The sequence below is a fragment of the Penicillium concentricum genome (genome assembly GCF_028827145.1).
Source record: "Penicillium concentricum strain IBT 3081 chromosome Unknown utg000002l_segment0_segment0, whole genome shotgun sequence".
NCBI classification, from domain to species: domain Eukaryota; kingdom Fungi; phylum Ascomycota; class Eurotiomycetes; order Eurotiales; family Aspergillaceae; genus Penicillium; species Penicillium concentricum.
Genome location: NW_026622755.1, coordinates 10825717 through 10839096, shown reverse-complemented (window position 1 = coordinate 10839096; position 13380 = coordinate 10825717). Strand labels below are relative to the sequence as shown.

At 50.1% G+C, this 13380-nt stretch overlaps 4 protein-coding genes across 4 annotated transcripts; 1 reads left to right on the top strand and 3 right to left on the bottom strand.

The window, feature by feature from the left end:
• Positions 1–241: 241 nt before the first annotated feature.
• ncr1 (sphingolipid transporter NCR1) lies at positions 242–4197 on the bottom strand (the record flags this gene model as incomplete). The annotated part of the gene is made up of 3 exons (XM_056725571.1): positions 242–345; positions 397–3853; positions 3931–4197. 3 exons carry the CDS (start codon positions 4195–4197, stop codon positions 242–244), a joined length of 3828 nt encoding a protein of 1275 aa, XP_056581821.1.
• A 714-nt stretch (positions 4198–4911) lies between these two features.
• On the bottom strand, positions 4912–5895 carry N7517_007840 (tudor domain-containing protein; the record flags this gene model as incomplete). The annotated part of the gene is made up of 3 exons (XM_056725570.1): positions 4912–5000; positions 5074–5788; positions 5845–5895. The coding sequence occupies 3 exons, from the start codon at positions 5893–5895 to the stop codon at positions 4912–4914; spliced, it is 855 nt and encodes a 284-aa protein (XP_056581820.1).
• A 1336-nt stretch (positions 5896–7231) lies between these two features.
• yap1 (putative bZIP transcription factor AP-1/Yap1) lies at positions 7232–9132 on the top strand (the record flags this gene model as incomplete). The annotated part of the gene is made up of 3 exons (XM_056725569.1): positions 7232–7690; positions 7756–8909; positions 8982–9132. 3 exons carry the CDS (start codon positions 7232–7234, stop codon positions 9130–9132), a joined length of 1764 nt encoding a protein of 587 aa, XP_056581819.1.
• Positions 9133–11000: 1868 nt separating this feature from the next.
• Positions 11001–13378, bottom strand: N7517_007838 (uncharacterized protein; the record flags this gene model as incomplete). The annotated part of the gene is given in 5 exon segments (XM_056725568.1): positions 11001–12803; positions 12883–12895; positions 12914–13025; positions 13092–13239; positions 13370–13378. The coding sequence occupies 5 exon segments, from the start codon at positions 13376–13378 to the stop codon at positions 11001–11003; spliced, it is 2085 nt and encodes a 694-aa protein (XP_056581818.1).
• Positions 13379–13380: the final 2 nt, after the last annotated feature.

Genomic DNA, 13380 nt, shown 5'->3' with positions numbered 1-13380 from the left:
TATACCAGCTATCCCTAAGTAAACTGCAACATGCCAAAGAGTATGAAAATTTTCGCACAGTGAAAGAAAAATAGAAAAGAAATTAAGAAAAATTCACCGAAAACTCCTCCTTCTTCCATCTTGTTCGATAGCAAACTATGCTTCAAACACAACAAGCGCTTTGTTATGGATTCCAGGGCTACCAGCCGTGCATCCGGTCATTCCTAGACCCACAACACTAAAGCCCCAAACAACCGAGGACTTAATATTCATCAGAGTCATAATCATCATGGATGAGCGATGAGCGGTAGCCACGCGAAGCGAGATTGGCCTCTAGGCCACCGTCAGACGCAGGGTCAAAGTAACCTAAATCCGTTAGTGAAGTTCATATCATTCAAGGAGTCAATTTGCACATACCACCACCGCCAAAGTAGCTGAGAGCTACTGGTAAGAAGATGAGAGCATGTGTGGCAGCAAAAACCACCAGGGCTAGCCACACCCGGAAGTAGTAGATCTCGAAGATCTTGCTTCGAGTAAACGCTAGGACGCAAACTCCTAGAAGTTTCGTCACGGTGATACCACTAAAGACACTTCCACCGACATTGACCAAGGCCGCCCATGCTCGAGCGTCCTTCCCACGGAATTCGGCGGGTACCTTCTCCATAATAGGCCGAGCGGGGAACATGAATGCTCGGGCAATGTGAGCACAGAATTCAACAGCAATGCCCACACAAATGACCAAATTGACAAGAGAAATGGCATTTAAGGACACACCAACGATCGCCATGGTACCAATGATATCGACCACTATCATAACCACGGTGGTTGTGACGACAGCGCCCGTCGATATAGACCCCAGTATCACAGAGGTCAAGACGAATATGATAGCCACAGCCGACCCAAGAAGGGTACCAGTAAGTCGCACAATAGAAACATATTGATCGAAGAAGATGTAGAACTTGGAATATGGGAAGACGTCGATACCGTGCTCCTGCGAGATGCTGTCTGCAATCCGGCGAGCTGCGATATATGCCTCGATGAATTCATCCTGGCTCCGAAGCGGCGTGTGACTAGTACGGAAATGACTAGCATTGATCGTGTTGTACTTGTCATCAATGACCAAAGCATTACTGTAGGGCGCTTTGCCACCAAGGGGACAAGAGGCATCAGTGGGTGCCTCGATCCATTTTTTGGCATAATGCACAAATTCAGATCCTTCTGGCATCCCCGAAAGAGAGATGTTCCAGGCAGGAACGCGATCCTCGAAACAAAGCTTGCCGTTTTCTTTGCAACAGTCTTGCTGGGGGTTCAACCAATAGAAAAAATCGTCAATCCAGCTGGCGGCAGAGCCTGCAAGGTAAGAAACATCCGGACGCTTAGACTCTTGCTCGAGAATAAAGGGCAGAGAATACTCCTCGCAAGTCGTGAACCGTCCACAGAGCTGTTGTTGGTGACTTCGCTCGGTAACATTCACATCCCGGGTCACGAAGTAGACTGGAGGCCCCGCACCAAAGTATGAGTCCAAGTCATTGAAGTATGAAATCAGGTATGAGTCGCTGGGAAGCGCAATCCGCTGATCTAACCCAAGAGGAACCTCGGGGATAAAGGCTAGACCAGCAGTCAAAAGGCCCAAGAAAAATATGACCACACCTACTTTCACCCGACGATCTAGCAGGAAAGGCGCGTAGACCCGACGAATGAAGGCCTGCAAGGTACTCTCCGCCTCCTGTCCGTCGTAGTTTTCTTCAGGGAAGCCGAACGAATTTGCTTTTCGGACGGTCAGACAAGGGACACAATCTGCACGGAGACTCTGCACGCGTCTCTGGTTCAGAGCCAAGACGGAGATAAACATGGTAATCTGCAGAATGGCATTGATAAAGACCGCACCGGCGGCGTATGCAGCAAAATTCTTGACAGCAGGCATGCCAACAAAGGCGCCTAGAGCAAAGGCCACTGTCTCCGTCAAAGCAGACAGGAAGATACTAGGTCCGATTCGACTAACCGCCCGGGCAACTCGCTCGTCGATTTCTTCGTCAGGATGGCTGATATTGACTCGCTCAAATTCGTGGACGATCAAGAAAATGTTGTCTACTCCCACTGCCAGGACCAAGAAGGGAATAACTTCAGCAATGATCAAGGTCACCTTGACGCCCGCTGCCGAGAACAGGCCGACCGATGCGGAGACAGACATCAAAACAATGATGATTCCGACAATCCCCAGTGTAAATTTAGACTGAACAAGAGCGTTGGAAGGGTTGGTCAGCAGAGACCTCCAGGTAACTGTGACCGAACCCAGGGCCATCGAGGCGTAGAAGAACATGATCAGATAGCTGATGGCAACGATCTTCGCATCTGTGTTGGTAGACTTGTTCAGTTCCTGCTCCAAACTGACCTCGGAATTGAAAGACACGCGAAGGCCTCGCTCGGCAGCTTCTTCTTGGACAACCCCGAGAACGGCCTGGAAAGTGTTCTCCCAATCGATGGCTTTTGCTTCTTCTTCTGTTCCCTGTGCATAGTTATTTACCACCCAGGTCACAATGAGTGCCTGTGCATCCAGAACATTCCCTGTGTCTTCATATCCACCAAGAATCATTTCGGGCCTCAGAGGCTGCGAGAAACCGGGGAGACAGCTAGGATCTCCAGGCGACTCTGTACAATGGCTGAGTCGGTCCTTCCATGTATCTGGGTCAAGGTTCGAGACAGAGCCGCCGAAATACCCAGTGACCGACTGCACGACACAGGCTTCTCCGGTCGGCTTGAAACATACATCATCGAGGTTGAGGCCCTGGTCCAACGAGATCACGCGTTGCACACGAGACTCAACGTCAAACCACCAAGTGAGGGTTTCGTAATCCAAGAGGGGACGTGAGTCGTTCTCTGGGCGGGCATTCACTAAGAATGCCTGCTCGGCTCGGTAGAATGGACCAAAGCTCTGATCAAAGAAATCCTTCTCCTGGGCGGCTGCAGATGACGGACTCACCCAGAGTCGCACCGGATCCGTTTCAACTGCGAAGTTCAACCACCCTAGGCTCAGCAGTGCCACTCCGATGACGCTGGAGAATATTGTGATTGCTGGGAACCGCGCACAAGTGCCACCAATCCGATGGAACAAGGCTGACAGCGCAGAGTTGAGCTTGTACACTCCTTGTGTCCGCTCCATGTATCCTCCACGGTGCATGACTTCTCCTTCATCTTCGTCATCGCTGGGCGTGGGATCTTGCAGCAAGCGCACCCGCTCTGGTTTGCGGAATCGGCGTTCTTTGTATGTGACATAGCTCGCGAGAGCCATCACAAACAACAGAAAGATGGAATAAATGAGGATGACGGCAAAAGATAGACACGGTAGAAGTCCTACATGACATATCTTGTGAGGAGAGATGGCGGGCAACTCCGGACATACTTCCGGGCAGTCGACACAAGAGCATCGGAATGATTTGTCCTCGTCATTGCAGGCCTTTGGCTTTATTGACAACGCCTGCATTCCTTGCGGGTTAGACCCACTGGGCTCTGTGTGATAGTTAATCTGGAACGGGCTTCCAAGGAACTTCTTATCCCCTAAAAATTTCATGAAATGGGTATAGTCTTGAGCGCCACCACCAATGAAGTCGATGGCCTTTCCACCCGAAGCACCGTTCTTTACGTTCTTGCAGCTATCGAAGAAGCCGCTCTGGTATTCTTCGGACCAAACATTATCCAACTCGGTCACAAGTCTTTTGCCAGAGCGGTGCTCTTCTGTTTTGGTGATATTGATGAAAAGCGACTGGTCGGGAGAGCATGTAAAGGTGCAGAATATATTGAAAAAATTGTCTCGACAGGCGGGGCAGGACGCGATAATTCCCTCTGCTAGCTTGAGGTTACTTGAAAGCGCATCGATCTATGGTTTATCAGCATGATTGAATGATAAGGATAGCCACAGCCACATTATTGAAAACAGGGGTCGGGATCTCTGACCTGTTCTTCTCGACAACAGACCGGGCCTTCACTCCATTTGCTACCACACAGATTTACCAGTTTCTCGCGTGCTGCGTCTTCTGGTTGTTGCGCCAAGTCATTATCGGGGCAGGGTAGTTCCCCTCCAAATATAGACTGCTTTCCACAATGACCACGGATAGCACAGCGACCCTCTTCGTGGATTTTGGTTTCGCCCTGCGCACTGACAAGAGTGGGTGCAAAAGAGCCCAGCCCAACAACCGCCGCGATAGCCCTAGGTAACCGCATATTGTGGGAAGGGGAGGGGTGATGAGAGAAAGGACCCGCTATACCAGTCTCCAGTTATTATGTCTCGGACGACACTTTTCAATAATGGAGGTTGGCCATGCACCTGTCGATCCGTGTGGGGGGAAGGGAAGGTAGCTCAGGAGCGCAAGATGAGAATTTAAGGGACAATCTGATAGGGCTCACTCAATATGAAGATCGGAATTCAATTCAAGATATTGAAAACATGTAGGAAGAGAGTAAAGCAAGCTCTCGGAAGGGAGTGACGTGAAGGCGGAGACCTACGGTCCCCCGCACGGTTAACCCATTTGGCGCTAACGTCAGGCACAATATGGCTCGAATCATCTTAGCACAGATCAAAATAGATATGAAACATTTTATTATATGTGAAGACTCATACAATAATAGGGGAAATTCGATTCTACAGGGCTAGTAAAAGCAATAATGGCCCTTTAAAATCATGATTTCATTCAGAAAATAATACATAGAAATAACCGACTCCGAGCTGAACCGCATTCTATGGACAGGAACTCCGAGTCTCAGAACAGAAGAGACAAAATATGACTGCGTCTGCATCGCCAATGATTCAGTTAGCGATGAGAACAATGAGTAGAGCTCAGAGAAAGATCATGAGATGTCACATGCGAAAAATTGGCAAAGCCATTCGCCCAGGGGGTATCATCATAATGCAGGCCTGGCAACATAAGGTATTGCAACCTAATAGCCGTCTTCGTCGGTCTTTTGGTAAACGTGGCGGGTTCGGGTCGGATCCTTCCGCATGGTTTGTCCGGAACCTGTAAATCCCACTAAGAGATGAAACCGATTAGTATGTACTCGAGAATAGTTCATAGAGAAGAATAATTGATAGAGAATGCATACCTCGTGCATTGACGCCTTCACCCGTGCGGAACATGCTCTCCTTTTTGCCAAACGCACCCTTGCCCTTGCCCTTGGTCTTTGCAGCGAAATCCTTCCACTTATTCTTTCCTTCTTCGAGCTCCTTCTGCGCCTTGAACTTACGGGGCACCTTGGTGGGGCGGGCCAGTCCATCGCCGTCCTTATGGGGTTCGTTGCGAGCCTGGGTAGCCAGGGCGGGGTTGATATCTGCCGCGGCGGAGATCACACCGGGGTGAGGGGGAGCGGGCGAGGGAAATGCCGAACTGCCTGGTGTTCCATCAGCCTTGCGCTTTCGCGAGTCAGTGCCAGAGATGGGTCGGATATCCTTGGCTGTCAAAGTTTCCACAGTTGCATATGACTTGAATGTGACAAGGTAGACTGGGTTGGTGGATGAGCCCGTGATGGAGTTAATTTTGGCCGGGTAGAAAGCCTTATCGCCAGAGACCCAGCGCGCGAGAACGATGTCGTTCACCGAGAACGATTCGGGAGTAGTCACAGCAGATGCCTCCTCTGTATGCTCAGTAGACTTGGAAGTATTATCCTTGAATCGACCCTTGGAAGCTGGTTTGGGCGCAATTGACTTGAGTTCAGCGATTTGAGTTTTGAGGGCGTCCATGTATTCTTCGAGCTCGGCTTTGAGACTGTTTAGTTCTGCATTATCAGGGTCTACCTCCAAGCCTAGCATGACAGTTTCAATCTATTCAAGTTAGTTATGGCGCGTGGGTTACCGGTTGGGAATTGGCGGGAACTAACCTGAGAATTGCATTCCGACAAATCTGTCTCCAAGGAAGTGAGATCAGCCATGATGAGAGAGTTTGATTCAGATGTGACAGGATAAACAGTGATATTAGGAGACTTGAGCTGGTTGACGCGTATCGGTGAAGCTTTGGAAGTGAGTGACAAGGTGAATTGCGGAGAAATAATTATCTGATGGCAAATTCATCCCCGATCACGTGCATTTGCTTTCCGCCTTTTTGTCCGCCTTGATGGGCTTTATTTTACGCCACATAGATATGCAGTACTAACCTTGGCATGTAGTCAAGACTTTAATTTAGAAGAATATTAAGCTTGTATGATTTATTCCGTATATGTAAATAGGTATAGTATCAGATCGCATACATCATAGACAAGGTTGCGATAAGCAAATCCGATAATCCACTTTCCGCAGATCGATATGGGGATATGCACCCATGGACGTTAAAGTCTGCATTGCATGTACTTTGGAGCTATGGCGTACAACTATTTAGCCAATAAATTCCCTGTTTTTGTGAAGTGGCAACGTCATTAAATGGTCTGATACTGAAAATATCGGACCGGGGATTAGGGAGATCTGTGAGCCCAGACCTCGGGACTCGGAGAGTAATACAATTTCAGATTTACTCCATGTGGTATTCCGTATACCTATGCCACCAGGATCAAGATATATGAGTCAGATAGAATGTATACTCAGGTATGTACTCGGAATTCCGGTATCAGTGCAAGGGCAATTTAGGGCTTGAGAGAAGCTACTCGAAGTGGAGAAGAAAATAGAAAACTGATTTCAAAGCAAAGACTCCAACAGCCAATCATATCCAGTAAATAATTCACCGCCTATCTCTATCGCCCATTCCCACCCCCCTCCAGTCATCCAGTCCTCCAGTCATACTCTCTCTTTCATCATTTCTCTTGGATTCTGCAACTTTCAATAATATTTTAGTTGCTTTTTTATTTTATCATAGCCTAGTGTTTGCCTGAGCCACACTTCTACCACAATTTGACTAGCGGGGAATCTATTCTCGCCTCAGGCCCCTCTCGAGAGACTAGAAACTCTTCTTCCTCTTTCCCCCTCCATATCCAATATCACACCCCCCCCCCCCCCTATCGCCCCATATCGCCCCCTACAGCTGGGAATTCTACTATCGGCTCTTAGTTGCGACTCATCAACACATATCGGTTTGAAATTTTGTTCACTCACAAATTCGGAGCTGTGAAGCTTTATTGCGAGGATTGAATCATCCTCCAACTCTCCTCGTTTTACGGTATCCATCAAATCTGTTACGGGCGGGAGCCCGGCTGGACCTCTATTGAAATCCATTCAATTTCCATTATCACCCTTCTCTCATCTTTCACCCCTTCTATCCATTGGAAGTAACCCGCCACAATGGGTGATTACGATCAACGATATCAGCAAGGTCTTTACCTTTCCCCAAACCAACAAGATCTCCTGCTCGCCGCTCTATCTTCCAACAACCCTGGCCGGAAGCCTCAAAGTGGCTCTCCTCAAGTCCAGTCCTCTCAGAGCCCCGACGAAAATTCCTCAAATGGTCTCAGTGGCCCTCCCTCGGGTGGGTTCGACAATCCCCATGCCAACAATTTCGGGTTTGGGGATGACGAAAGTCCTTTCTTGGATTTTACCCCGGAGGTTGACTTTGATTTCCCCGGTTCCGCCGACTTGATCGGTGACCTACCGGGATCGGTTGACTATGACTATGATATTGGCGAGAAGCGAAAGTCCCTCGACGGAAAGTCGGATGTTGACGGAGAGGAGACTGGAAAGAAGCGTAGGGAAAGCGAGGCCAAGAAGCCTGGTAGGAAGCCACTGACTTCAGAGCCTACTACGGTATGCCACTCTTGATGCACGCGGAAGTTGCTGGGACTAGAGTCGTGAACTGACGTATTGAGCAGAAGCGCAAGGCCCAAAACCGGGCTGCCCAGCGAGCCTTCCGCGAACGCAAGGAGAAGCACTTGAAGGATCTGGAGGATTCGGTGGAAAAGCTGCAGAAGACATCCGACATGACAAACCAGGAGAATGGCTTGCTGCGTGCCCAGGTTGAGCGGTTGCAGGTCGAGCTCCGTGAGTACCGGAAGCGCCTTTCCTGGATGGCCTCGGGATCAGGAAACGGCATCTCAGCTTTGAGCTCGAATTCCATTCCGAGTGCCCATTCCAAGGGTGCGTATGGCCTCCAAAATAATGAGTTCCTCTTCGATTTCCCCAAGTTTGGCGATTTGCCTGGTGGTCATCTCTTCAACGGACAAGCCAACAAGAACGACCAATCCAAGTCCAATGACATCCCTCAGGCACCTGGTGTCTTGGGTCGCGACAGTCTGAACAGCCCTTCATCTCGGTCCAACTCTCTTGCCCAGTCGAACAAATCGATGTATAACGGAACTCCTAGCAGTGCCACTTCCGCCAAAGCACCCTACTCTGGCTTCAAGTCTTCCACAAATGACAACTCTACTTCGGAGAATTCTCCGTCGTCTTCGTGCGACTCGCACCAGAGCCAGATGCCGTCGTCGACCGGGACCTCGCCAGAACCAAGTCTCAACTCCCCAGATGGGCAGCACCGCGAGCTGGGACCAGGTGACTTGTGCGGCGGACATGTCACCACCGATGGCGAAAAGTCCTTCTGTGCACAGCTTGGTATGGCATGCGGCAACATCAAAAATCCCATCCCAGCGGTCCGGGATAACAGATCCAAATCTATCAGTATTTCAAGCGGCCAGCCAACCCCAATTGATGGCCAAGCGGAGGGCGAAGATTCTCAGGATCTTGGAATCGATTGGATGGTCCATCAGAATGGTGGCCAATTCGATCCAGTGCTCTTTGGTGACTGGCGAGAGCCCCAGGATGCTGTGCTGTCTCAGGATTTCGGCTCTTTCTTCAATGAAGCATTCCCTCTGCCGGACCTTGGTAGTCCATCCCACAACTTGTCCGAGGTGGCCACTGGCGTGGCTCCACCCAAGAAGAACCTCGTTGCGCAGATTGATAGCAAGCTCGAGGAAGACGAGGTTGTTCCAGGCGAAAACCACTCACAGATGCTCTCTTGCACGAAGATCTGGTATGTCCATGCTCATATAATTACTCACCAATTTATATTCCAGATTACTGACCTTGTTTTTTTTTCCTCTAGGGATCGTCTTCAATCTATGGAAAGATTCCGCAACGGCGAGATCGATGTTGACAACCTCTGCTCCGAGCTTCGCACCAAGGCACGATGTTCTGAGAGTGGTGTAGTCGTGAACCAGAATGACGTTGACGACATTATGGGACGAGCCAAGTAGCTTGGTTCCAGTATGCCCACCGCCCTCCAACTCATACTCGGGCCTTAATTCACGATTCACGGACCAACACCTGATACTTGCGCTCTTTTGATTTCTACGCATACCCATCATCGATTGTCATTTATAGGAGGAATCCTGCTCGGCGTCATGAATACAACACAGGATAAAAGAAAAAAACTCATGGCGGAGAAATAACATCCAACTCAGCGGATATTTGATTTTGAAAACGGTCAATGCCCATAGTTGGCAATCTATCTGTCTCCCATTTTAGGAGCACAAACACATTCCTTTTTTCTTTCTCTCTCTCCCACAATTGCCTATTTATCCTCCTTTTTTTGGTTTTGCAACAGTATTTGCCATTTTATTGTTTCATGCTTGTTTTGATCCGCATCATTGAGCTTGGCGAATGGGGGAGCTTGTCTCACACTGGCCATGAGATTTTAGGAAATACGAGATGGATGGCTCAGTGCCTATTGTACGGAAAGGGAATATGGCGAACTTGATATACTACTTTCCTTGAACTGGGACGGGAAGGCTCTACTTTGCGTACTTTTTTCTTTTTTTGTACACAATCTGTTAATGGATCTCTACTCTGTCGACTCCTTTCTCGCTATCCGATGTCGTTTATATATTTTCTAGAGACTTTGTGTAAATGACTTTTGCATAACCTTTGATGAACCAAGGTGCCTTCCAAGGTTGACCTCTACTAGGTTGTTTCCTTACCAGAAAATCTCCCGTTGCTGCGGATATTCAGACATGCCAGACTCCGACTCCCAAGACGCAGAGTGTTTCAATGCATTGCCTGAGGATACCTTTGAGCCCATCGGGGGGATCCAGTGCATGAACTGGCTGTGGATCTCCTACAGACCGAAATGACTGATTGGTGAATCAGTATGGGGTTGCATAAACATTCGATCCAGGGGTTCAGAGCTGCACGCGTTCAGGGCAATCAGTATTCGAACCCGACCATTCGATGCTACCTCAAGCACCTATCCCAGGACATGATCCAAAATGGCGGACTATCGTGGTTGAAGTTGGTGTGTCAGAATCCTTTCAAAAGCTACAAGCCGATGCCGCATGATGGCTTGCAAACTCGAAGGCAGAAGTCAAGCGCGGGACTATCATGTCGATCAGTCGCCAGACCCCAAAGATATTCTAGACCCCGTATCCTTACGACAAAGCCGCTATACCCCAATGGTGTGATGACTTGTTCTGTCGCCAACCATACCCCAGGAGCATGATTTATAGATCCCGGTGAGTTTGTTGGAAGATATGTCGCGTGTACTCTGGGAAGTGCAGCGCATCTAAGTCCTGTTCAGGTTTTGTATTCTTAGCTCTTTCAATGAGACAGTTTTTACTGTGCTTGCTAATATAAATTTACAGGGTAATATTGGAGATCGGGATACGGTAGAAAGGCTTGTACAGTACGGAGCTAGATCTACAGACTCCAAAACAAAGCTGTAAGGGTATCGATGTGGTCCACGGACATAAAACTAAAGTACAAAGAGAAACGAGGTGAAAGGGTGTATTCTGGTTTTTTTTTTCTTGGTTTTTTTTCTTCAGATGTTTTCTGCATCCCACTCTTCCCTCAACAAAAAAAGAAACACTGTCTGGACCTCAAGGACTCAACTTCGGAGTCCAGATCAACGCTGCAATTCGCGTTCATGTCCTGTCTTTCTGACTAGACTTGAGAACAAAGAACATAAAGATTGAGCGCTATCAAATTCAAAAAAAGCAAAAAAAAAAGGATTCGCAAATGGGATGAGATAAAGAGACACAAGAGGATTAGAGTTTCAGGCGGGTAAGATCGAGGCAATGTCGATGGCCGGGGAAAAAATATGAGACATAGAAATTTTCAATGTCACCGTTTAGGCGTCACCAGATGCGACGGGCTTGTCACCCGAGGGGGCAGGAGTGTCATTTGGGCCGCTCTTAAAGCCACCACGACCTCCTCCACGGCCACCACGACCACGCTCGCCAGTGCCACGGCCGCCGCGGCCACGACCACCGAACCCACCACGGCGGCTGCCATCGCTGTCACTGGCGCTCTGGTAGCCACGCGGGGCGGTAGTGATGCCACCCCGGGTGCTGGACTGCCAAGTTCCGGCATTACCGACAGCAGCACGGGGGCCACGGTCCTCGAAGAACTTGAAGTTGGGCTTACGTTGCTGACCATGGGGAGTGGGGCCAGGCTTTTTCAGCTCAATAGGCAGGTGGTCCATAGCCGCCTTAGCCTCTTCGGCACCCGAGAATGTCACAACGTGGTTGTATTTGCCGAGCTTATCGATCTTGGTAATCTTTGATCTGTCCTCCTCAGCGATGAGGTCACGGACAGCCTGTTCGCTTTCGGCGCTTGTGACGAAAAGAGCATTCGCGGGCTTCTTTTCGCCCCGAGGCGTAGGTGATTCACTTGGCTTTTCGTGGGGGGCGGTGCCGTTAGTGTCGGCAGCTGCGACCTTTTCTTCCCCGGCGGGTTGAGCAGAGGCGGCAACAGCTGGCTGCGGGCTAACGGACTTGGGAATCACGGGGACAGGGGAGGCTCTTGGGCCCTTCTGGCCTTGAGGAATGGGTGCACGCGCGGGAGGGGCTTGGCCGAACTGAGGAGCCACGACGGGGGTTCGGGCAGCGCCAGTCGGGGCGGGCGAGGCAGTGGTTGCTGGGAGACCGCTGGAGACAGGTTGAGGAGCACCACCTGCCTGGGGTTTGCCAGTGCGGTGGGCGAAGTTGAATCCTTGAGCCCGCATCTCCGTCGCGATGCGTCCAGCTTCAACCTCCAGAACGAGATATCCGAATGCGGCATCCGCCAAGTTAAAGTTCCACATATTCTTGAACGCACTCTCGTCGACCTGTCCAGCAGCATTACCAGCGGCAACAGGGCCACCGAATGGATTACCACCATTGGCAATGGAAGGCATCTTGTTAACAACATCCAGGGCATTCTCTAGCAGAGTCTTTTGGCCATCATTGGAGGAGATGGCTGCCTCAACCTCGGTTTTGACGGTCTCCCAGACATCGTTGAATGATGCCTTGGAGGCAGCAAGCTTGCCGCGATAGTGGTCCAAAGACGGGTTCACGGAGAACTCGTTGTACGAGGAGCCGTAGCGGAAATGGAGACCAGCCGAAATGGAAAAGTCGGCCTTCAGTGTAACTGATAGCTGGTTCAGCATGCCTTCGCGGGCAGGCGAGGCGTGGGTGACGAATACACGAGTCTCGGAGGGGTCGTAGACACGGTTGGCGGTGTCAATAAGTTCACCCATCTGCAAAAGCGTTGTCCACATGGTACCTTGGCCGCCGGCAATAGTCGTCTTTCCTTCACCATTGTCGAAAAGCTTATGCATCACAACAGCACCTCCCAGACCCAGCAGACGGAGCTTCACACCGCCGATATCGAGAAGGCGCGAGTTGGCCTCGTCGATAATGTGAAGCTTGTCTACCTTGTACTCACCTGAGCGGAACTTCTCCAACACGCGCACATCTTCACAGGCACCCCAAACTGTGTAAACTGGGACGTCAAGGGTGATGCGCTTGTCGAGAAGCATAGAGAGCTCAGAGAGGGGCAGTTGGTCGGGCGGGAAGCGCTGCTTAATTGACTGCTGGGGAGATACCTGTGCGATGGATCGTTTCACGTTCTCGGGGAGGAGGGGGAGTATTGTGCGACATGCTTCAATGTCCTGTTCGTAGATCCGGGGTTAGCTGATGCTGTCCAGTATATTTTGGTGCCTGGTGAGGCGAATGTGTTGGGCAGCAAACACGCCCCGGAAAGCTTGGGAAGAATACTCACTTGTCTGCAATTCGCTCGAGGGAAGTATCATCGTAGAAACCAAAGTCACCTGTATGAATGATGTGGTCGGCGCGGGCCTGCTTCGCAAGCTCGTTAAGAGACTTCAAGTTGCCTATTTTACGGGTCCAATTAATACTGTGTCACTTTGCCAAGAGAACCACGGCCAGAATGTAATCACCTCGGACGTCTGCAATGCACAAGATTCGTGTCGGACCGCTCTGAATCACACGGCCATTGTTGGGGAGGAGCGGCGTGGCACCGGGGACAGGGCCCGCAGCCGCACCATTTGAGATAGGGTAGCCTTGAGCACCGAAGTTGGGGCGCGGCTATAAATAAGAAGGAAATGATAATATTAGCCAAGCTCTTCGAGAACTCAAAAATATGGCATTCGGCGCGATTAGAAGCTGGGGGCAAATGCGCAGATGCGAGGGGAGGTAAGGTTAGGGAGCCACCTACAGAAGCCATGA